Source organism: Rhopalosiphum padi, unplaced genomic scaffold (assembly GCF_020882245.1).
Source record: "Rhopalosiphum padi isolate XX-2018 unplaced genomic scaffold, ASM2088224v1 scaffold1, whole genome shotgun sequence".
NCBI lineage: Eukaryota > Metazoa > Arthropoda > Insecta > Hemiptera > Aphididae > Rhopalosiphum > Rhopalosiphum padi.
The window spans coordinates 8,178,325-8,203,772 of record NW_026869996.1 but is presented as its reverse complement, the minus strand read 5'-3'; the positions used below and the strand labels follow the sequence as shown (position 1 = coordinate 8,203,772).

Here is a 25,448-nt window from a genome sequence, read left to right as displayed (position 1 = left end):
TCTTTAGTTAATATTCTTTGCAATGAACTGCGTGGAATACTCAACTGTTATGACCGTCGGCGAATTGATTTTCCTGGACTCACTGTTACACTTTGTTGCACAACTGCGATTTGTTGTGCATTGCGTTGAGTGCGATTTCGCCCAGGTGACTTCACAGTAGCAACAGAACCAGTTGTTTCGAACTTTTTTATCAGTCGCAAAACTGTAGACTTATTGGGTGCTTCATTTCTTCCGAAAATCGCCTGAAGTCGCCTTACCGTCTCAGTCCCACTTTCATAATTTTGATAATAAGTTTTCACGATCTGAATACGTTGTTTATTTGTAAACCGCTCCATGATGACTGAACCAATACAGAAAACAACAACTGATTATTAAATCGGAGTAAAAATAGATACTAGAAACGATAAAACAGGGCTGCAAACACAATATTTAAAAAATGGCGGAAGATTCAAAAGTTGCGCACTTTACTGGACACCCTTCGTTCTTAGCATTAGCGGTACCCGATAGAATAATAAAAGTAAATGCATTAAAATTGTGCAAAATATATGTATACGTCCACATAACGACAAAAAATGTTTTGGTAAGAAATGTTTCAAATGCCATAAAGCCCATAATACAATGCTACATTTAAATTTAAGCAAAGACAGCGGAGAAAATACAAATAATACGACGACATCAACGAATAATAATAACGGTAACGTAAGTCGCTCCGATAATGAGAACACAACAGTTATAGCACATACAACAGTCACAGCGGCCGCGGCTGCGTCTGATAACTCTGATAGCAAACACGTTATGTTATTCCCCGCCGTCATAAAAGTGTATAATAATAATGGGAATTCTAAATTCTGGTTTTTGTTTTTTAATATGTATAAAAACAACATTCAAATTTTGTAAACAAGTAACAACATTTAGGTAATAAAAAATATATAGGTATTTACATATTAAACCTAATCTAATATAATATGTTTAATATATATTGTCTATACAACTATACGAGTTCAGTAATTTTACCTTAAAACTATTTCATACAAATCCAAATGAACAAAATCAAGTTGATATCCAAACACGTAAAATAATAAGGAAGGAGAGGTAGGTTTTTGAAAATTATTCTCAAGTATACGTTTCCAAAATTCCAAAATTAAAATTCAACAATGTTCATTAGGAAAAAAGAAAAAATACAGTTTCCAAATGTTTGAGCTACCTTGTTTAAATTTAGTTCGTATTTCACTCGTCCAGACATACCGAATTTAAATAATATCGCCCTGTTCTTATTTGTTTATTTTTTCCGTATAAAATGTGAAATAACTTACAGCTGTACGAAATTGTATTTCTTCTTATTGTTGCGTTTGTATTATTAAAGCAAACATAATAAACATTACTTTTCCGAGTACTTATTTGACACGCCTTGCAATAGCACACCCGGACGGCCGTACGACAAAACTACACATTAATATCAACGGATAAATCTCCATTCGTTAGTATAATAGTAAGATAAATCGATTTTGGAGTTTAGTGTATAAATATATTTCAGTAAACGTACCTTCTGTCGCCACTGACAATAGGATTACGGAATTTCACAAAATTGAAATATGGTCCAACGCCAATGTCGTGTAAATGACAAGATTGTTTAGGTCGCAAAATCGAACAAAACCCCCTAAAAAATAAAATATATTTTACGTTTATTTTATAAAAATGTGTCAAGTGGCGTAAATACGGGGGTTGCACGACGATGCTATAAAAATAATATATTATTCGAATAATCGATTAAATAATCGCACAGCCCTACCTGTAATATATTGAGGTCATTAATCGGGATAAAAACTATTCTATCTTATGACGGAGATAAAATTACACACATTGATCATAATTTCATCAAAATCAGTTGAGTAGTTTCGGAATGCATCGAAAACATGTATATGTGTAATTATAGGTATACAATTTATAAAATGTACACGTTTATTTTAATTAGTAGATAACTCTGAGGTTTTTTAACTTAGAGAAATGCTATTGCAATAGAAACCTTTTCCGTGATATACTCACTTTTTAGTTTAAAAAAAATATTTGATAAAGTAGTTCCAGAGTTTACCCTGTACAAAGATTTTTATGTAGTTATATATAATATATCGTAGATATACGTTAAAAAATTAAAAATATTAAAGATAAATGTAGTAAATGTGTATTTATGATTTTTTGTTATTTGTAATAATTCATATAATAATAAAACCCCATTGAATAAACTATAATACTTTGTTAGATTTTTTTTATAGAAAACCGTAGACAATAAAATCATAGAAGTATGATGATTTTAAATAAAATTTAACACGGATTATTGACGAAACGATGAATGAAAAGACGACTAAGATTTTTTGATATATCAAGTTTATTTAGAACAGTGAAAAAAACTTTAATTTATAATGTTACACAAAGTGTACAAAGGTTTTATGAGGTGCACTGACAAGACGACAGGGAAGGGTACTTATCAAATGGTGTGTCAACCAATGCAATACCGGAATTACTCTAGCTATTGCACCACAGGGCAGGTGAACTGATCGATGCAATGCCACAATAATTCAGACTACTACAACATTGACCGATTCACAAACCGTCCAATAAATTGTGCGCCGGTAAGTTGTCTTTCCTATTCCGGTAAGTCTGCCCGGGGCGGGTCTTACTATACGAAGTCGGAAAGACTGGGAATAAATAACAGTGGTGGGGGGGGGGTTCACCACGCCTTTTATAACTGGTTTATCAGCGATTACACCGGGTCGATCTGTTACCAATTTTACGCGGCCGGTGCCGTGTTCTGTTACTGATCATACGCGGCCGGTGCCGTGTTCTGTGACTGACATATATTATGCAGCCGGTGTCTCACGCGCTCAGTGCCGTGTTTTGTTACTAACCATACGCGGCCGGTGCAAACGCATATCTTTGCACCTGCTATATATTGCCAGGGGGTGCAACTACACCGGTGGTTGCCGTAGCATAGTCAGAGCACACGCACCCTCTTTCATGCACATAAACACAAGATACATTGAGTGCTGAAAGAGAAAAAACGTAAAAAAAAAGTCACCGTCGAAACTGTCCGCACTCCGCAGTGTCGCACTCATCCGAGCACGAAATAATGAGAGAAATTACCTTCATCTAATACATGGGAATTTTTTGTTGCTACATATTAATAATATGTTGTATAACATCGAGTCGACTGCCAATACCATATTATTATAATGTATAGTGTAATAATTATATTTTTATACTATTACTTATTGACACTAATGTCTATCTCAATAATTCAAAAAAATTGTTATTTGTGTACTGTTTATAATTGTATTTTCATTTTTTTGAAATATTAACTATTGGTGTATTCTAAAAACTACTTTTACCAGCAAATTGTAATTAAAAAAAGATGAATCTACCATGGGCCTGCCATTTGACGACGTTATTAACTACAACATATGGCTTTAAAGTTTGGAAACACTCAAGCACAGTACTGATGTACGAAGAAGAACTAGATAAATTTCAGTAGATACATACATTTTTCGATTACAGCTATAGTGTGCATTGTACATTAAATTTTCCAAAAGCAAACAACGCATATAAAAATATTAGTCCATTAAGTGAACAGTTGGTATCAATGATATTACAACACGAGTACAACCAAATAAATCAAATACAAACATTTAGTTTTGCAGCAAGGGCGGCCGATAGCAGCTGGTCGCCTAAAGTGAACGCGTTTGGAATGCCGAACTGTTGAATTCGAAACAGCAGGTGTTGGGTGGCTCGGACCCAGATTCTTAGATTTTGTGAACAAAAATAATTTTTATTACCTACACAATACTAAGGTCACATGTGTGTATGTATACAATATATTGTGTCTGCACCTGCACGGATCGTCCGACTATCATTTCTCTTCTTTTGTTTGGTATCTGAAAATAAACGGCTACATCGTCGAACATAACACAATAATGTATAATACTGTTCACGGGACGAATAAAAATGATAATTTAATAAATATTATTGTCCGAGCCAAGCAATGGATATTAGTAAACGCCCTCGTACCATTCCGCCGCCACTAACCGGCACACGCACAAAACACATTATCGTTGTAAATTCATATTATTGTTTTTATTTTTTTATTGTGTTAATGATATGTGAAATACGTATCGGTGTGTCATCTACCGCCACCAGCTCGCTGATGCAAGTAAAGTAACACGGCCGTCGTAATTTTGTCTTTCTCCGCCTGTCGTTGCGAATAATATTACGTTTATACGAATCGCTGTTTTTGGGCTATTATATTATATTTTTTTTGCCATATCGAAAGCCCTAATCGCCGCTATTCTATTATTTTATTTTGTGTGCGAATCGCCATTGCTATTTATTCTATTATTATTATTATTGTGTGCGTGAATCGCCACTGTTATTTATTTACAACCTTCATATTATTATTTAATTCGTGTATTGTGTGTGTATGTGAAATTATACATTATTTAGGATAGGAGAACGCTAGCTAGCCAGACTACGCTCCACAAAATTAGGAGTTTTTATTTACTTTCTGTTACTTATTTATTTGATGTATTGTTGGGCCAGAAGGGCCGTGCAGCTAACACATTTATAGTGGCGCCCATTATCTTCTTGCAGAATAAATAGAAATAAAAATAAATAGCAATAAACTCACAGCTTTGTTGGTGCACTGCTGGCTAGCTGCTACCTATGCAGTATGCTTATACACTCAATAAATATATAATTATTAATTACAATGATATAAATCAATAATAAAACAAGACAAATAATTGTGACGTAAAATATATATATATATAATAATATAATATGAACATTGCGTTTCATTCACACGTATATAAAATATAAATAACCAACAAAATATGGCGATTAACACCCACACAATATAACATAAACAATTAGTTAAGAAAATACAGCGATTCCTGTATGTAATATGACAAATATAATATTTAATGGACTTTTTTAAAACGGTGACGCAACGACAAATATGGTGGCTGTGTTAATCTGCGCGCACGATGAGCCAGCGGCGATAGATAACGTGCCGATACGTAAGCCGCATATTATATAACTCACGTTAAACACTAATAATTATAACAAAAATATTAAAACGAATTGAATATTGGCACTTGACAGTGAATGTGTGTGTGTATTGGTGGTGGCGACGTATTACCATGATTTACAAAAATAATAGGTATCGGGCGCCAACAGTTTCCTTACATAGAAATAGACGGTAAAGTTACGTTGTACATATTTTTTACTGCCTAAAACACTTAATAAAAAAAATTATATTTAGGTGTTTATCAAGAAGGTAAACAATTCCTAACTTGCAGTCACCATCGCGCTTCTATGGTCATCTTAATTACGCAAATAGATTTATATAATTATAAATGTTGTTATGTAAATCTGCCATTACACATTACATTATCATTATGCTGTCGATTGTTTTAATAAATTATAATGGACATATTATAGTAATTTCGGCCCAAGAACTAATCACTATATATATACACGGAGTCCTTCTTTTGTAATCTAATAGAAATTTAATTTTTGTTAAAGAATAGGTACCGAGCACATTTTAGACAACGCTAGGAGTATGTGTACCTGTAAAGTGTAAATAATATAGGGTTTACTCGTTTACACAATGGACAGAGGAAAAGGCACGATTTATAGTATGCTAGATACCGTACTTATAAACTATCTTGTTGAATGTCGACTTTGAAGATTAAAATCTATTTATTATTTCCCCATTCCATAGGAAATTACCGCATGCCACAGAGTTGATTTCAGAACACACGAAATATCATAATATTATATTATATTGTTGAACAATATCTAAAACTGATTATTTATAAATTATTATATTTTCACTAGAATCGCATACAATATATGCTGACTACCTATCGATAAATACTTAATTGCGGCCCTAGTACTTATAACGGTGTACACTATACGAAGTATGTGCCTTCACCGATCGCATACGTCGTTTTAGCCACGATCAATGGGGTGTTTGAGTTAATACGTGTAGTAAAAGCAAAAGAGTAAGATTTATTACAGATAGAATCCAATTTCGTACGATAACATTGAACGTTGAACAGTGTAGGTACGTTCGCCACTCATCTATATTGTATATATATGCATTCCACGTTAGTATAATAAGGCATTGTCGTAATGCCTTCGACCGGTGGTAAGAACCAACACCACCGCCGCCATAGCAACTATAGTCCGTACCACGAGAGAACGCATACGGCTGGCGCATCCAAATGATTGCGCTCCGTCGTACCAAGGCCAAATTTCCCCTACCATACCACCAGAGAACGCATACGGCAATCAGCTGATTAGTGTATACAGCGGCTCAAATAATTAAAATATTACGTGCTCGTGCAATCACGGATTCACGCATATTAATTGATGCGTATTACAAAATATTGGTTCATATTATTATCGCGAGCAATAAAAAAAACATTTTTTCGGTTATAAAATTGCAAATAAGTATTTTATTAATTGCATTGTCAAAACAATATGTACAACAATAAAAAATACAAATAATAAATAATACTGCAGTAATATAGTCAAAAATAATAATTAAAAAATATAAATGTACAAAATCGTACTATAGGTTACAACTTAAGCCATAGTCATAATTTAAAAAAAATATTAACTAAATTAAATTAAATTAAAATTAAATCATTTTACAATAAATGTTTTTTATTGTCAAATGATTTAATCGGAATCGAAGTCTGAACTTGTGTCACCTGTAATCGTTAAGACGTGTGATCCTTGTTCATCGTCCAGAAGTTGATCAGATATAACATCAATTTGACAAAATTTATCTTCTTCTTTTATTACATGGGCAACAAAATTTTTCCACATATCTGGAGTAACCTGTTCTACGCCTTCTTCCAATAGTTTACGAACATCTTGTAATTTGTTTGTCGTATTATTCGTACGGACATAATTTTTTACAGATGCCCACGCGAGCTCTATAGGGTTTAATTCACAATGATATGGGGGTAAACGTAACACAGTTTTATTGGCAGCCTTTGCTAATTCATCTATTACATATAGATCGTGCTGTGGCTTTAACTCTTGAACACGTTCCAATAATTGAGCTTTGACTTTTGTGTGATCAACTATCTCACCTTTATTTTCGAGCCAGTTGATAATATCTACCTTCTTCCAGGATATGACAGGGCATGGATCCATCTTCACCGAATGATAAGACGCATTATCCATGACGATCACAGCATTTTCGTTCAATAATGGTAAAATATTGTTGAACCACTCGTAAAAATTGGCACCGTTCATTTCGTCATGGTAATCTTGGGTATTTTTTTTTGACTCGAAGCAAAAGAAACCGCCAGCAACAAAGCCGTCTGATGACCCGATGTGCACAACAATGAGCCGCTTCCCCTTACCAGACGGTTCCTTTTGTCCAGTTGAAAGGCCCCGAAGAAATGCGTCCCTTGTCGATTTGACTGTTTTGTCCACCCATGTTCGTGTAGTAGTTTCGCCTGCATTTACCCATGTCTCATCTAAGTAATAGATTGGTCTACCTAACAGACGGTAATGTTTAATAGTTTCTAAATATCTTCGACGCCAACAGACAATATCATTACGTTCAATTAACGCGCTATTCCGAGACTTACGAACATACTCGAAATTCAGATGTTTTAGAATTCTGTACAAGGACATTTTTGAAAAATTCGGTAAACTGTCATCTTCGTTTATTACTGTTAACATTTTATTTAAAGTCGGGATTTCACGGCTGTGCCAAAACTGATGCACTTTTTGCCTGATAGCATTTTGGTTGAACTCGTCAATTTTATCTGTTACCTTCGGTCTGATTTTGGTCTTGTTTGGTGATGTTACAATTCCTTTGTTGCGATATTCTGACAGAGTAACGCTCACAGTCCGTTGTCCGACACCACTTTCTTCGGATATATTTTTTATGACTTCTTTTGCCGTCAATTTTGGCCCATGTCCAGTTGATTGTTGCGCCATTTTGGTTTTATACAAATTGACAATCATCATTTTTTGACCAGAGCCAACAAACTAAAATAACAGTTGCATTAGTATAATATAATATAGAATAGTATATTATATATAAAAAAAAATAGTAAAATATAATATAATACAGTCATAATAATTAAAATGATTCTTACTTTTCCACGGGGGTTTCTTTTCTTTGGTGAATCTGCAGTTCCCCCTTGAATGGCCGTGTTATCACTACCTTGTTGACTCATTTTGCATAAAATAAATTAAAATAGACAACGGACAGTCAAAATAAAACAGAATGCAAACACTGGCGTAAAAAAAAAATTAAAATAATTCAAGATTCTCGGTAAAAAAGAAACAAGACAGTAGCGTAAACGACGAATCAACAGTTGTCAGTTACGTTGTTGACAACAACCAGTCTGTATACATGTGCGCCAACTGAAAACCGAATAGCTCCGATAGCGAACGACGAGTTTCGGCTTTAGACTGCTTAAGGGAGGGGGACGCTCATGCGTGAAAACGACGAGTTTTGGTCGGCCGCCGTATGCGTTCTCTCGTGGTATAGACTTTATAGGTGGCTTATAAAACGCATGTAAGAGCGCGGCACGCCCTCAGTGTACCACGGTTCGTTTTTCGATTCACTTTTGCGTTGTGCGTTATCATGAAGTCCATAAAAAAATCATTGTGCATTTTTTTTTTCATCACATTCTCTTTGGTAGCAGTCGAGATGATCGAAGATCCTTTGTCAGAGAACATAAAACAGGAAGGTGAGTAATAATCAATGTGTATCAATTAAATAATAATTACTCAGACTCCGTGGCGTCGTAGATTTGTAACGAAAAAAAAATGTTAATTATTATAATTATTATTTTATATTTGTTTTAATTTATCATAACAATTATGCTATAAATCTAGTTTACGGCCCAAGCTCGTTTTCAATTTTTTTTTTCGAAATGTGTGTTTTAAGGCACCGAATTTGAATATGTTTGAAAAAATTGTCGCTCTTTTTTATTACGGAAGTTATACCAAAAAACCGGAAAACCAATGTTTTTTTTGAAATATCATGGTATTCTCAATAAAAATAATAAAAAACTACTTTTTTTAAAGTGTGTTTTTGTACGTTGAAATTTTTGAAGCAATCTGCACATTTTGGATAATGTACTTACTTTTTATGATATACCAAAAATACTGGAAAACAATTGAATTTTTTAAATATCGTAGTATACTCGATAAAAATAATATAAAGCTAAATTTTTCACTGATTTTTTTGTGGAAAAAGTGTGTTTTTGTACGCTGAAGTTTTTGAAGGAAAACAATTTATTTGTTTGCGAGTAATCGCAATGAGCGATTGACTCAATACAGTTTCGAGATGCGCTCAAAATGCATTTGATTTTACCCAGTAACTTATTTTAGGTGGTTTTGCATAGCAAATCGAGGAAAATTTTTTTTTTTTAAACAGTGAACAACACGATTGTCTGTATGAGTATTCAAAACACAGAAATATACTGGAATTTTTTTTCAATAATCAACAATTTAAAAATGTGGAAAAAATCGAGGATACCACGATATTTAAAAAGAATCAATTGTTTTCCTGTATTTTTGGTATATCATGAATAGTAAGTACAATAGCCAAAATGTGATTGCTTCAAAAAATCAATTGTTTTCCAGTTTGGTATAACTTCAGTAATAAAAGAGCGACAATTCTTTCAAACACATTCAAATTCAGTCTCTTAAAACACACATTTTGAAATAAAAAAAATTAGAAAACGATATTGGGCGTAAACTATAGATTTGTTCCAAATTAATTAACTTACAATTATTACTACCATGATTGTTATAATTCATTATTATTTGATTAATATCTTACAATTTTAATCCTCAAACATATAATAATAATAATACGGATAATATAGTATACAATATAAAGGGTATAAAAAGGATTTGGTGGGGGATTTTGAAAATTTGATAAGCATATTAACTGGCTTCTAATATAATAAACCTATCTGGTTGGTTTCACCATTTTATTTCGATAGTGAAGTGACACTACCATGTATTATAACTTTACTACTTTGGTTATAACCTACTTTTTGATCATTGTAACAACATAGGTGGTGACATTATCTCACTAACACAATTATATATGCATGTAAAATAAACGAAAACAAAAGTATAACACGCTTAAATGAATTAATTGTCTTTATATGTGTTGCAGCCCAGAACAGTTTAAATGGCAATCTATGTCCTCCACTTGGATTAAGGGTACCATTTGAAATTGCTATTATACAAGCAGCGAAGAAATTGTTCGGATGCACTTACTTAGAGCGCAATACGAGTATAAGCTCAGCTCCAATATTTAATTTGTGGCTTGAACGTCCTGTGATAATCGGCAAACATGGACATTGTAAAAATGTTAATAGTACGTATAACGAATTATTATTATTGATGCAAGCAATTTCGTCAATGAAGTCCTTGACAATTATTATATATCTATATTATATTGTTTTTTTAAAGATACTTATAACAATCGTGATTTAAGATATACCAATATTTGTAGAGATATAATATGTTACTTACTAAATTTTGAGAAATAATGTACTCTCAAGATAGATAACGTCCCGCTCCACTACTCACTTACGGACAATTATAACTATCATAACTAGATATAACTAGAGATAATTTTTAAATCACAAAAATGTTGTTATAAGTTAAACGATATCAAATATCAAAATATTGTTGCTTTTTTATAAACTTTCTCTTATAATATTATAATCCTCAATAATCCTCCCGTATACAAAACCACTTAGGCAGTAATACGTCTCGTGTGGGATGTACACACGCGCGATATCGCGCTCACTGCTCTACACAGGTTAAACATAAACATAACTATAATAATTTCTGAATAAAATATTTATCAAACTAATGTGTTTGTACTCCATCAGATATGGACCACTTTCTTTTTGAGTGTGTATCAAAAAGGGTACCGACTACGAATGACGAGATTGATAAAGGCTGGACTTATATAATTCTGTTAGATCATACTAATTCCAACTCAAATAAAAATTACAACGACCTGGTATACAGATGTGCAGTGAGTATATTATTTGTAAATTGTATTTATTAATTAATGGCTTGGGGGTGAACATGCGGAGATCATTTTTATCACGTAGGTTATTCATTTATTCACGGGTGATTCGTGATATAATACGTATTGTTAGAAATATATTTTATTTTTTCAGCGAGTACAAAATTATTACAGAAATAGATACAAACAAGCAAAATAATATTATAATAATATTATTATAATTCACTTAAAAAGTGAAGCCGGATATATTAAAATAGTAGAAATGTGTACCACTAGCAAACAATAACTATGAACATTGTTGAAATGTTTTAATTTATAATTTTTGAAATTAATAGGATAATATATACCTACATAAAAATGAAACAAATGCTATTCACGGGTTTCATCATCGACACAATAATTATGTTTAGTTTTTTTTAGATACAAAATAATTATAATATGTTAAGTTTAATATGATATACATATAATCGTCAACAAACATCAACCAATAACTATCCCTATGCCTTTTAGAAAATAAATTTTAAACGGAATGATAAATTCCAATGGTATCTTGATAATTATTCATCGCTGTCTTTACACTAATATTATTCGTATTTAGCTTTAATATTACTGTCCAATCTGTAGGTCAAAATTTCAGCTTCGTCGATAACTGTTGATGAGGATGAATTTCAGTGTACCTGAATTTAAATATATTTTAAGTTACGATTGATTTACTATACATTTCTCTAATTATATTTTACGGTTCGGCCTACAGGTGTACGATGTGCATGATGGTCGTGCTGAGGGAGTAAAAATAATTCGGATGGCGATCAGCGCGCCAAGCCGAGGCCAATTTAACAAAAGTCAATGCCAAAGTCTATCAAAAACTATGGGAAAATATGACCTACCAGAGATTCCAGAGGGGCGGCGAACTTGGCCTGATGGGTCTATGTATTTGTATTTGGTTGGAAAGCCACCCCGTGATGAACCCCCTAAAAAGAAAGACGTAATCGTTAAATACCCTTCCAGTCGTCAAACAACTACAACGAAACCTATAATAACTTCAAGGTATATTAAATAATGGTTATAATACTATTTTAACAATTTAATATAATTTAGTTAAATTGCAAATTTGTAAAATGTCTCAACTGCCAAATAGTATAATGTTTGTTTTAAAATATTCAGTTTTTTAAACCATAATTTTAAATTTTTTTGACAGTTAGGTATATACATTTTTTAGATTCTGAACGGAGCGATTAATGTGTTGATTTTACATTGAAATTTCCGATTTATGTATTGTACAATTTTTGAGTAAAAAAATTCAAAATTGAATTCAAAATTTCTTGTGTTTCTTTACTAAAAATTAAAAATTAGTTCGATATCACGTTTATTTTTATAAGTAATTATAATGTTTTATTATAATAATTTGTCCACTTATGTTTCTTCTTATTAAGAAACTATTTAAAAGATTTAACACACCTATTGCAATTAAATAGACAATAACGAGGTACATGTAATACTTTTTACATAGTAGAGGGATTCTCTGATTAGTATTAATAATTATAATATTAAACAATCACTATGAGTACTGGGAATTTATAAATGAAATATATATATAACATTTTATTATCAGAATGTACATAGTATTCAAATAACACATAGGTATCTTTATTTTCATTGTCTAAAAATCAATTTTATTATAATGTATTTTACAGTGATAAGAAGAATGCAATAACAACAACCACAACTACAACAACAACAACAACTGAAATGCCAGAAGATTTTAATTTTTATGTGGGCCAACCACCAGAATGGTAAAATTTATAAAATAGATTAATCTTAGAGCAATTGTTATCTATATTAGTACATATTATTCATATTATAAATATTTAATTATTCGTAATACAATTGATATAGAATTAAAATTAAATTATCAAAATTATCAGTAGAAAGTTACGGTATCAGTACGGTCGAAAGTATATTTTTTTTATGTTTCAAATGTTTTTTTAATTTACTCTTTTCATTATGATCTGGGATAAATGTTGTATATTTTATATGTCTTTTAGTCTACAATATTTTCTGAATTCCATGTAGTTTTGAATACTGTGAATGCGGCTTCATTGTATAGCCAAACTGATATGTCCATTCCTAATAAATTGTCTGTATGAGTACTATATAAATACTTTATTATTTATAAAAAAATTTAATTAATTAATTTTCTGAAAAAAAAATATGTAAATATAGCAATACAATATAGGTATGTATAATATGGATGCCATCATCATAAATAATGTGAAAAAAAATGTAGGGTTACTTAAATTGTATTTCAAAAACCTACTATTTGTGTAAATAGCATAATATTGACTTTTTGTATATTCTGTGTAGGTAACTCTCTGACAAGTTGATTCTTGAAGTACATTGGTGAATTAATCGGTTAGTTGGAATGTTCCTGTAGCAAAAATATTACATTCAAGTTTCCAGATGTAATCTAATATAAACAAAAACGTTTACAAAAAATATAAGTTATTTTGTACATATATAATTTTATAACTTTTTTTATGCACAAGACACAATAAGTCTCCCAATTCTATTATTCTGATATATTGTTATGTATTTAAATAATCGAATGTGAGGTGAACTTTTGTCACTGAATAATATTAATAATTTATAATTTATATGATTAAAATTCTAAATTTATTACACTTCATTATTAACTATAAAATGTCTTATGAAGCACTACCTAGAGTAAAAGTATCAAATACTTTTTTTTCACACTAGTAACTAAATGTATTTATATTAAGTACTTTAGTAAAAAGCCTTTAACACAATGCTTTTTAATTAATTTATTCTTTTTAGTTTAATATACATTTTCTATATCCAATCTCTATTTATGTTAAATAAAAAATATGTTTCTGTACTCTGTACAATATGTTTTAATGTTTCGGGTACTTTTTTTTGTTAGACATTTTTCATAGAGTTATGATGTATAATACCTGATATATTACTTATGGAATTAAATTGTGGAATGAAATTATTTTGTCCTACTTAATATTTCCATGTGAACAATGTTAGTAACTGTAGTAAGAATAATAATAATAACAATTTATACCAAGGTTAGGTTAATATATAAATTAATATCAACTTAGTTATAAGTTAGTATTACCGTAAATGCGAGTACTGTAAGTAACACATACTTTAGGTTAATATGCTACTTTATTTGTATATAGTGAAACAACAATATAGGTTATACAGATTTAATGTAGGAATATATTTTATTAATACATCAGTTAACATTGTTAACAATAAATATTCAATTTATAAATTGCACTGTAATAATTATTTACGGATGGTATGATAAATTAATATGCTTGTTTATTATTTAAATATACATAAATTAATCTTATATAAATTACAAAATAAATTTATTTGGTGAGATTTTTAAAATGTTTTATATAGGAATTGGGGATGTTTCCATAAATAATCATGTTACAGTATCAATAAATATAATTCAATCGAGATAGTACCTATTATACATTGTACTAAATAACATTCTTTTTTCTTGTAATTACAAATAAAATATTGTTAATAAGTTATTAATAATAACTAATGTGTTATCAATCTTAAGTAAAATAAAATGTATTCCTTCAAATTGTATTGTATTTTTTTAATATAGCAGTAAATTGTTTTTTTACAAAACTCAAATAAATTAAATTACTAAATAATTTAGATACTTTCTTTTTTCAAATACAATTATTTATAGTTTAATAACGAGCTTGGGCCGTAAACTAGATTTGTTCCAATTATTTCTAAATTTCCTATTACAAAAAAATGTATGAGATAATTCACTAAATTACCATACATGATGCTTTCAGTGTTACAGTTAAAAAATAATAATATTAGCAACATATAATGTTAATAATAATTTTATAATTTCTAAGAAACCTCATGAAGGCCCCGACGCTCGTAGACGTCGAGGGTACACATTTACAATCATAACTCATTACGTATAATTTTTTATTATTATATAGAAAAATGTAGTACTCACATACCGGCCGGATATAAAAATACATATATTTACAAACAAAAAACACGAACACCACGTCACTCATCGTTGTTGCCTACTCGGCATATCCGCCGGGAATCCTAGATTGGAATTTGAGATTGGGCGTACTTGCTGACCATCTAGTCAGAGCAAAGGAACGGGAGTGGTTTTTTTTCTAAATATATCGGCAGTTGCCAGCAGCCACGTCGCGCGTAGGGCTTCGCGCTTGATAACGGCATCAACAGAGTAACTGTAGGCGCGCGGCGCGACATGCTAGGATTAGAGTTTAACTTTTATTTATTATAATTATTTAATATGCATCTTACGTTACAGTATCGGTTTGGAATAGTTACATATTGACTCGTATCGAAGACTGAGTCCGATATGTGTTCGATAAGTATCACTTGTATATTGTACGACACGTCGACACACGTATAATTTCTTGAAAGTTGAACTTATTCTTTCTTTAATTTAAAGATTTCAAATAGGATGCAAGTATCCAGAAAGTGACTAAATTGTATATATCATTATATTTTATAATTGATGTGTACCTACTTGATACAAAATATTTAAAACAAAAATGCAAATGTAAATTATAATTACAGGCTCCAATTATTATAAATATTAATATATGTTTTAAATATTATAAGCCAACTCCAAGAAAAATAACATTTTAATTCATAGTTAAACGTTTCTAAGGCATTATACATTTAACAGTATGAAAACATCGGCCTTCATAGGAAAGGAGCGCGCTCTGGTGTCTATAAAACTGTGGTAACAATTTCAATCAAGAGTAATCTGAAAAGAAGTATAATAAATATTAAAATACTAACCTAACCATCTATTGAGCATTTTATCAGTTCTCCACGATTTTGAAAATCTATTAAAACAGAAAATGCATATATACATGCATACAACTTTTTATACATGTATTCCGATCAGATTTCAAATTAATACATCTAAATAATAATTAATACTATAAATTATATTATTAGAGTACTAATAAACTAGTTGGTAGTTGGTATAAAATTATATTTAAAAAAATAATTTAAGTTTATGTTATAATATGTTTAATTATAAATATTATAATAAACCTTATACTCATATGTATAATACAATATTTAAAGTTCTAATATTCATGGCTATTAAGATTCCCTTGGTTGATATACTCGAAAAAAGAAAAATGGTGCATTTTGTCGAATTTGTGTAGCTATTTCTAAATCTAATAAAAATAACGGACAAGACTTAGGCACATTATAGAATTGAAGTCATATAAATGACTATTACCAACTTTTTAAATTTGGTTATATTAAAATAATACCTGAAATAAAGTTGATAGTTGATCTTATGTCTGTGACTTACAACAATTTAAAAAATAATTCTTGGTTAAAAAGACTAGAAAAATTAACATTGTCAACATATTTAATATGTTAAATTGAACTCATAGTTTCATTTATATTTTAATGTTTAACCTCAATACCACTCTGTTTATTATTTGTTTTATAATAATAAAATAAAATATCAATTTACATTTATATTACTAATAACAGTCATTCGCATGGTCTAGTCATTCCATGATTTTTTTTCAACACATTTCTTGTGTAAATGTAGATTATTTTATAGAAATTATAGTATAAAACAAAATAAATAACAATAATTTTGATCTTGGGATGCATTTGCACACCTTTGCATCCCACAAATGACGCCGCTGGTGTAAATAATATGGAAATATTATTTAAATTAAACATGCGTTTAGGTCTTATCAATGGAGGTTATGATAATATTAATATATTATTTTATAAATATATTTGAGAAAAAAAATATAATAATTTTAGAGTAGTATTACTTTCTATAAGTATTAGTGAACAATATAGATACCTACATATTATAAATACAGTAAAACCTTTGAATAGCGGACACTCACGGGACCGACCAAATTGTCCACTATTGGGAAAAATTGATAAAATAAAATGTATGTATTTATGTCTGAAAATTTAAATATTATTGACTTTTTAAACATTTATTTATCATTACATAATTTATTATAACTAGACGTAATAAAATATGTTATACAAAATTACTTATTGAAAAAAAAATCTGAAATTTTAGTTTGTTTTTTTTCTTGTATTGCAATTGCCTCAAAATTGGACTGGAGTTGATTAACTAGTGACAATGAAACTGCGTCATTCTTATTGAGACATAACGTCTTCAGCCTAAGGCGCAGCGCCCACCAAAGTAACATGACGCATGATCTGACACGTGATATGACAAGTGATTTTATAGTAACATGTTACTCCCAAAATTTGTTATTGAAGTATAGGAAAAATCACGCATGTCCGTACACCGATCAAACATGTCAGAGCATGAGTCAGTTTTGAATCATGTCTGGATTTTTGTCAATGACAAAAGTGGTGCTTGCACTACTTTTGTCATTCGTTATTTACTAGTCAAAGTTATTATACATATTTAATATTTAATATTTAATATTTATTTAGTTATTTAATTTCAAAAAGATATATTTTGAGTAATACAAGGTACATAAAAGTAAGTAGTTTTTTTTTACCTATATAATATAATATATTACGTATTTAATTATATTTAATGTATTATAAAACTTTATTTTTATTAATTACTATTTTATTATTTATTATTTATTATTTATTTTATTTATATTATATAATATAATATAAATTAATATTAAATATCAATCGTTAAAATATACACATTATTATTTTATAACTTTACAACATAATACAATTTATTTATGCTATACCTATCTTAAGTGCTGTAGAACCAAAAACATTATTGTATAATGTAAAATTTAGTAAAATGTATTAATATATTCATGTATTAAAAATGTATAGAAGTATGAAAGACGACCCAGATACAAATGTACAATTTGTACAAACCGTACAAATGTTTCCTTGTTTGTATGATCATACAACAAAAGAATATTCAAATAGAAATGCACAAGATAAGGCTTGGGGTGAAATTGTAAAGAAATTTGACGCCAGCAGTAAGAAAAAAAATTATTATTATTTTTAATCATTATTAATTGTCATAAATTATTGAGATGTTTTTTTTAAGTCCTTAGTATAGTACTGTAGTATGTATAATAAAGTAATATTACAGTATAGGTAATATAGTGAATAGGTAAATTTAATTACATGATAAAACAAATTTTCTTTATTTTAAAAGTTAAAAGTTAAATTAAGCTTAGGTAAGTTTTATTAATTAATTAGATTACTGATTACTATTAAACAATAATTCTTAAATTATATACTTATTTTGCCAAGGTAATGCTGCGTATGGTTTCACAAAATACTGGCAAAGTCTTTCCCTTATTTCCATCGATGAGTAAGAAGGTCTCGTTCTATTGTTTTCTACATTTTCCTCAATATCTTCATATAATATGTCAACATTATTTTGCTGAATTTCTTGTGGAATTGAATATGTACCATCATGCACGCGAATAAAGTTATACCAAACGCATATAGCTTTTACCACAATTTCAATTTTTTCGGTTTTAAAATTGATGGGTCTTTCCAATATTTTAAATTTAGATGCCATCATTCCAAAAGCACACTCCACTGACTTACGACCTCTTGATAATCTAATAATATAAAAATATGAAAATTACTTGTATTTTAATCTTGGATTTGATTTAATAAATAATTATCAGAAATGGTAAAATGATAGGATAAAAAACGATGTTGTTTATAATTATTCTCAGAAAAGATAATCAATTGCTTTAAAATAATAAATTACCTGTAATTAAAAATTCGTTTTCTATTTGTCAGTGAACGTCTTGGTAGGATCTCATAACGTTGTCGAGTAGTGGAAATGCCTCGTCTGCAACGAAGTAATAGGGAAATGCTGGATCGTTTTCTTCGTGTGGCAAACATGAATTTTCAGGTAGATTGAGTTTTTTTTTAATAATAATTGTCCAAATGCAGATTCTTTAAAAACTCTTCCGTCACTGTCCCGACCATATTCTCCTACATCAATAGTGATAAACTTTCCATCGGCGTCTGCTGTAGCCATTAAAACAATTGAGAAGTACCCTTTGTAATTGAAAAATGACGATCCTGAATTTGCTGGTGCCTTAATTCGTATATGCTTGCCATCTATGCTACCAACACAGTTTGGCAAATTCCATCGTTCATTATATCGATCAGCAATAGTTTTCCAGATTATTTGATCAGGTATGGGCATGTATAGAGACTGTAAAACTTCCCATAAGGCTTTGGATGTGGTTTCTATGATATTACGAACGGTAGTTTCTCCTCTTAAAAAGTAATATGAAATTGATCTCATTGAAGCTTCTCCAGAAAAAAATCTATGCAAAAAGAAAACTTTAGATTCAACGTTTTATATTTTATAATAACATGAAAAATTAAATAACGTTTGTTATAATCAATATTTAAACATTTTTTTTTTTAATAGTTTTTAAAGCACTATATGAGCTTAATTATATAGCCAAAAAATTTAAAAAACATTCATAACAGCAGATTTCTTTTATAATTATTTCAAGTTAAAATTTAAAAAAATTACACATTGAATAACCAAGAATAACCAAGTTATTTTATTGTAATTATTCATTTTATCCACTTACCTTTTTATTATTTACGCTTAATTAGTATTAATTTTTTTTTGTTTTCATCAGGTCTTTCTAGTACACCCTATATATACCGTATATATTTTATTAATATATTATTCAATTATTATGTATTTAAATAGAGACTGATTGTAAAGAACGCTGGAAAAATTTGAGAGCTTGTTTTACAAGACATTTAAAAGCCAAACCTCCGTCGGGATCAGCTGCCAAGTTCAAAAAACCTTATTATTTAGCAGAGTTTTTACATTTTCTTGAACCTTTTACAAAATCACGAAAACAGTCAGGTTAATAATTTTTTCATAGTATAATAATAATTTAAAATTATGATTTGTAAGATCAATTTAAAAATAAAAGATTTATCTTTTTTTGTAGGTAATATGCCAGATTCAGTGCTCCCAAATAATGAATGTAGTGAGCAAAACGAAAGTATTGGTAATGTTTCCGAAAGTGAAGAAGAAAACACTGACAATAACCAAATTGAAAATAGCGCAAATTATACAAGTTCAAGTTTCATTAAACCAAACCCACAACAATGGACCTCAAATACAAAAAGTTCTTCTTTTCAAAAAAAACAACGTACAACCGGATTAGATGAAGTAAATAAGGCAGCTTTAGATTTTTTCTCTAAAAAAAGAAGTCAGATCATCCTGTAGAGGATGTGGATTTGTGTTTTTTTAAAAGTTTAATACCAGACATGAAACTTATGAATCCCGAACAAAAAAGGCGTTTTAAAGTTGGAGTGTTAAATTTAATGGGAAACATGCTTGATGAACACACTGAACCTAGACGTATACAGACTGAACAAAATTATTACCATACCGGATTTAATAGAGAATATCAGAACATGGAAAATCGAATTATTTACTCTATAACTCCATCAAGTTTATCCTCTCCTTCAACATCAATGCCCGTATCGCCTCCACTGGATTTAGTACAACAGTCAAACAGTCTACAGTTGAATCAAAACAACTCCCAAAATTGGTCGTATCAATAAAGAACAAATATAGTTAATGTTATTTTAAGACAGTATTTTCTATTATTTTTTAAAATCTAAAAAAAGTTATTTTATTATTTAAAAAAAAAAGAAAATTTTTTTTATTATTTGCTAATTTAAAACAAGTTTTTACATAACGCGTCTTCTTCGTCTGAACTCATCTTGAGTAGTGAACTATTGGTGTGCGCAAAAAGTGCAAAAATATCATGCAAGAAAAATATCACATCAGTTGTACTATCATTTCGATTAGTGCACTTGTGTCATAAGTTATATCACTCGTCACATCACGTGTCTTGTCACTCGTAATATCACATGTCATGTTACTTTGGTGGGCGCTGCGCCTAACTGTATTCGCTAACTGTAATGCTTCTTTGAGCTTTATTTTTTCTTCGTCTACAGTGTAGGGGTGGCCAACCTTTTTTTATATTGTGCCAAATAATGTATACAAAATTGAGAATGTGCCTTAAAAAATATTTATTTCTTTACAGTTTACAATGTTTACATAAATATAAATTTTAGATTTTTTTCATAGGTACTATTTTTATTTATTACAGTTCAATTGCAATGTTTTTTTTAATGATTAGGTATGTTGAATTTGCTTCATGGATATTATCTCTTCATAATTTGGTTTAAGTTTAGTTGAAGATAGAAGCATTAAATTTTTTAAATGAGAATTTGTTAGTTTGGTTCTATACTTATTTTTAATGAAAGTCATCCGTGAAAAACTTTTCTCACATATATAATATGTAGAACCAAATCTGCAAACCAATTTCACCGCTACATTATGTAATTCGGGAAAATCTTCCTCGGGTAGGCATTTCCAAAATTCTATTATCTCAGATGACTCTTTATATTTGCATTTTAAAACTGTTGAACTTTGAAGTTCAATAATTTCCAATTGCATATTAGGGTTATATTTTTGGAGATCGTGTGTCTCTATGATAAATGGATTAATAAATAAGTTATTTGAATCTTCTTCTTCTTTAAATTTTCTGAATCTTTCTCGAAAATTATCATATAGTGATGAAATATGATTTTTAAAAATCGTCAATGGAATATATGTCGGTAGATAAATAGATTTTAACCGTACAAAGTGATATAAATTTTCCATTCCTAAATTACTTTCGAAAAGACAAAGTCGAGACATGACAGAATTTATAGAACCTACAAGGGCTGGAAATAAATTTCCTTCACCTTGGAGTCGTTTATTGAGAATATTTAAATGTCCGAGAATATCAGTTAAAAATGCAAGGTTTATTAACCAATTTTTATCTTTCAGTAGTTCACATTCATCAGGCAATTCATTATTTTTTTCTAAAAATTCAATAACTTCGTCTTTTAGATTCCAAAATCTTTCTAATGCTTTTCCTTTTGCAAGCCATCTTACTTCACAAAATAATAATAGTTCACCAGATTCGTTAATGGCGTCTTCAAATAGAGTTCTGAATAATCGATGATTTAAAGGCCGAGCTTTTATTTTGTTTATACATCGAGATACTGGTTTTAATACATGATCAAATTTTAAAATTTTGGCGCATAAGGCTTCTAGGTGTATAATACAGTTATATTTATTTAAATTTCTTTTCAAAAACTCCTCCAGTAGTGTTACACAACCAATATTTTTACCTATCATACATGGAGCACCGTCTGTGAATACACTTTCAAGTTTTGACCAGATTAAATCGTCACTTTTTAACAACAAAGTTTCGACACAACATTTTAGTTTATTAATTATATCTGTACCTTTTGTCGATGTTTCGAGTACTTCAAGTCTTAAAAGTTCTTCCGTCACTTCAAACTTAGAATTCACACTCCGAATAAATATACTTAATTGCGGATTGTCCGTAATATCACAGCTTTCATCAAGCGCAAGAGAAAAATATTTAGAATTAGTGGTACTACACGAAATTTGTTTTGAAATATCTGAGGAAATTTCGTCAATTCTTCTCATAATTGTATTACGTGATAAAGAAATGTCATTTACGTACGTAGAAATTTTTGAATCATTTGCATTTTTTGCAAAAATATCGAAACTTTTTTTAATGATTTCGCCATCAGAATAAGGTTTTCCAGACTTGGCTAGCAAAAATGCGATTTCATAAGAAGTTAACACCATGTCTTTTTTTTCATTTGATTGTTTAGTAAAAATTGATTGCTGAGTTAAAAATGAATTAGTCTTCTTTTTAATATATTCTGTCCTCTTTACAGAACCCTCGGGGTATTTTTCAATAATATCATTGTGATTATTATAGTGCCGTTGAACATTGAATTTTTTTGGAACTGCAATTACAGAGTTACATACTAAACATGTCGGTCTAGATTTTTTCCCTTCTATACCTCAAAATTTTTCTATCCATTCTGTATTAAAAATTCGCGAAGAAATATCATCTTTATAACTTCGTTTGACGCCTAAACCTGAAGTTCCTGGTTTATTAGATGCCATTTCACGATCACACACACACAACGGTACAAACTACTCGTTAACGCACGGGCACGGGCGATTCTAATACGACTAACTTTATTGCAGTAATCTAGTACACACGTACCGTAACAATTCTCGTATCGGAATAATAATTGGAAAATTCCACTGCGATAATATAATCGCAATATAGTCTAATTTAATAATACTTATTTTTAAAAATTATATATTATTTTATCTGACTCTAGTGTGCCATTCCATAACAACAAATGTGCCACAAATGGCACGCGTGCCGCAGTTTGGCCATCCATGAAAGAATAATTTTATTTAAATAATTCAATCTAATAAAAGTACGTGTTCTCACTAAACATTCGACTACTTTTACTGGTAAATGCAAATTTTCTTTTTGAAGTTCATGCACCAATAAATTGTTGACTTTGGTCATTACTTTTGGTTCTTTATTTATAGAATCTTTGCCATGAAAATCGTCGAAGAGATGCTCTAAAATCATTGAACATTTTAACAAGATTGGCGATGAAGTTGTTAAATTTCCTCTTGAAATATGTTGTATCCATGAAGAACTACAAACTTCTTTACTACATAGTCATGGATATACATAACGACTTGCAACATAACTTGTTACATATTCAATGCAGTCTTTTTCTAATTCAGTTAACTCATTAACTGGATTCACCAAAAACCATTAAGGTTTAACATTATAACTTTGTCTTTCGTCTATATTTTCGACCATTCTCAGCTTTTTGAATGGTGGGCACAAAAATAAAGCCATACCATGATAAATATTAGTAATATATTAATATTAAAACATAATCGCACATCAATAGCGATAAGTATTAGTATATAGTATTATTGGTTTTTAACAGTGATCTATTTATAAATATCATACAGTCTGGGAATACAATTATTATTATTAATTTAGATAACCTAGATCACATAGTGTTACAAATTAAATTAATAAGTTTTATTTTTGACCGACCCGGACCCGACCCGGCCCAATAAATAATATTACGATCCCACCTATAACCAACCCGTAATATTTAAATTATGGCCCGGCCGGAACCAAGCCCGGTATAGGTCGGGCCGGGCACGGGCTGGCCCGGCCCGTGCTGATCTCTAGTACCTACCTATATCAAATATAAAAATTTACGATGTATTCGAAATCATATATTTCAATAATATTTCGTAAAATGGAACGCGTTTACCCCTTCTCGACGTCTGACTGTACAGCGTTCACACGAATTTTCTAGTTTATAATATTATATATTATATTATATAATAGGATTATGTTAAATTATTATTATATACGTATATACATACACGGTTACACAGATTGCGGCCAAAAAAATTTGACCGCCACTGGTTTATAATAATATATTAATATCACATTCAAAATATCCAAAACATTTATTTACCCATAAAAAGTTTTATACCAGAAATTAAACTAATTGTATTAATAAAATATCATAAGTATTAATATGTTTTGCTTGTTCGTAATCAGTCCCTATTTTAGTGTACAGTACATAAATGCATGTGTAATATACTGTGAACTAATAAAGTGTTTACGTGTATTTACAAACGTTTTTAGTTTTTAATTGAGTGCTAAACAAAATGTGCAAATTTAGTATAATTTTTAGTATGGTATTAAGTACCATATGACACAATATCACTACCGCAGAAATACAAAAACAGTCCTTTTATTCCAGTGGGTAAGTATAGAAACACCTCATATATTAAATAATATATTGTATGGTGCAGTATACCGACAGAATCTTGGTGCCCGATGTTATGTAGACCCGCCAAGTACAACAATAACAATGTACCTACAAATGCCATTTTTGTAATTTACCTTTTACAGTATTCAGACGATGGCAACAATGATTTTTTCTACGGTGAACATTGGACGACATGCGTTCTTATGGAAACTTTTTAAAATGGTAGGCAGGTCCTACTTAACAATATTCATTCTACGACGTGTGACCGTTTTCTTTGTGCGTGGTATTTGTACCATAGCTCTTATACGTATTGCATTTTAGGTGTTATTGTTGCTTTCAATGTTTTCTACAGTGTCGTACGGTCCCTTAAGAATTCGTGACTGACCGGTTGTTTTTGAAATGAAACTATAACTGCAGGAAATTTATATTGAGATGGGTCGTCATTCGTCGCCTGCAGTGAGTTACGGTGGTTATTTTTCTGTAAAGCCAAGAAAATGTTCGAATCTCACGTATTGCTCTCATTCTTCGACTTATTAGTTATTATTACCAGGCGGCCGGTGCCGTGTTC

The 25,448-nt window shown here is 30.0% G+C and overlaps 3 protein-coding genes across 3 annotated transcripts; 2 read left to right on the top strand and 1 right to left on the bottom strand.

Annotated features, from left to right (window-relative positions):
• Nucleotides 1-6,738: 6,738 nt before the first annotated feature.
• Nucleotides 6,739-8,261, bottom strand: LOC132931199 (uncharacterized). The gene is made up of 2 exons (XM_060997320.1): nt 8,181-8,261; nt 6,739-8,070 (listed from the first exon to the last, which is right to left on the bottom strand). Exons 1-2 carry the CDS (start codon nt 8,259-8,261, stop codon nt 6,739-6,741), a joined length of 1,413 nt encoding a protein of 470 aa, XP_060853303.1.
• Nucleotides 8,262-10,128: 1,867 nt separating this feature from the next.
• On the top strand, nt 10,129-12,892 carry LOC132931198 (uncharacterized). The gene is made up of 4 exons (XM_060997319.1): nt 10,129-10,429; nt 10,953-11,101; nt 11,850-12,142; nt 12,790-12,892. Exons 2-4 carry the CDS (start codon nt 10,955-10,957, stop codon nt 12,890-12,892), a joined length of 543 nt encoding a protein of 180 aa, XP_060853302.1. The 5' UTR covers nt 10,129-10,429; nt 10,953-10,954.
• Nucleotides 12,893-17,984: 5,092 nt separating this feature from the next.
• On the top strand, nt 17,985-20,728 carry LOC132931197 (uncharacterized). The gene is given in 4 exon segments (XM_060997318.1): nt 17,985-18,132; nt 19,857-20,018; nt 20,107-20,358; nt 20,361-20,728. Coding segments are annotated over 4 exon segments (930 nt in total).
• The last annotated feature ends 4,720 nt before the right edge of the window (nt 20,729-25,448 follow it).

Excerpts from the sequence above, each read along its gene's own strand:
- LOC132931199 (XM_060997320.1), bottom strand. The coding sequence starts at position 8,261 with ATGAGTCAACAAGGTAGTGATAACACGGCCATTCAAGGGGGAACTGCA. Across the intron at positions 8,071-8,180 it reads AAAGAAACCCCCGTGGAAAA|TTTGTTGGCTCTGGTCAAAA; the intron begins GTAAGAATCATT and ends CTGTTATTTTAG.
- LOC132931198 (XM_060997319.1), top strand. The coding sequence starts at position 10,955 with ATGGACCACTTTCTTTTTGAGTGTGTATCAAAAAGGGTACCGACTACG. Across the intron at positions 11,102-11,849 it reads ACCTGGTATACAGATGTGCA|GTGTACGATGTGCATGATGG; the intron begins GTGAGTATATTA and ends TTCGGCCTACAG. Across the intron at positions 12,143-12,789 it reads AAACCTATAATAACTTCAAG|TGATAAGAAGAATGCAATAA; the intron begins GTATATTAAATA and ends TGTATTTTACAG.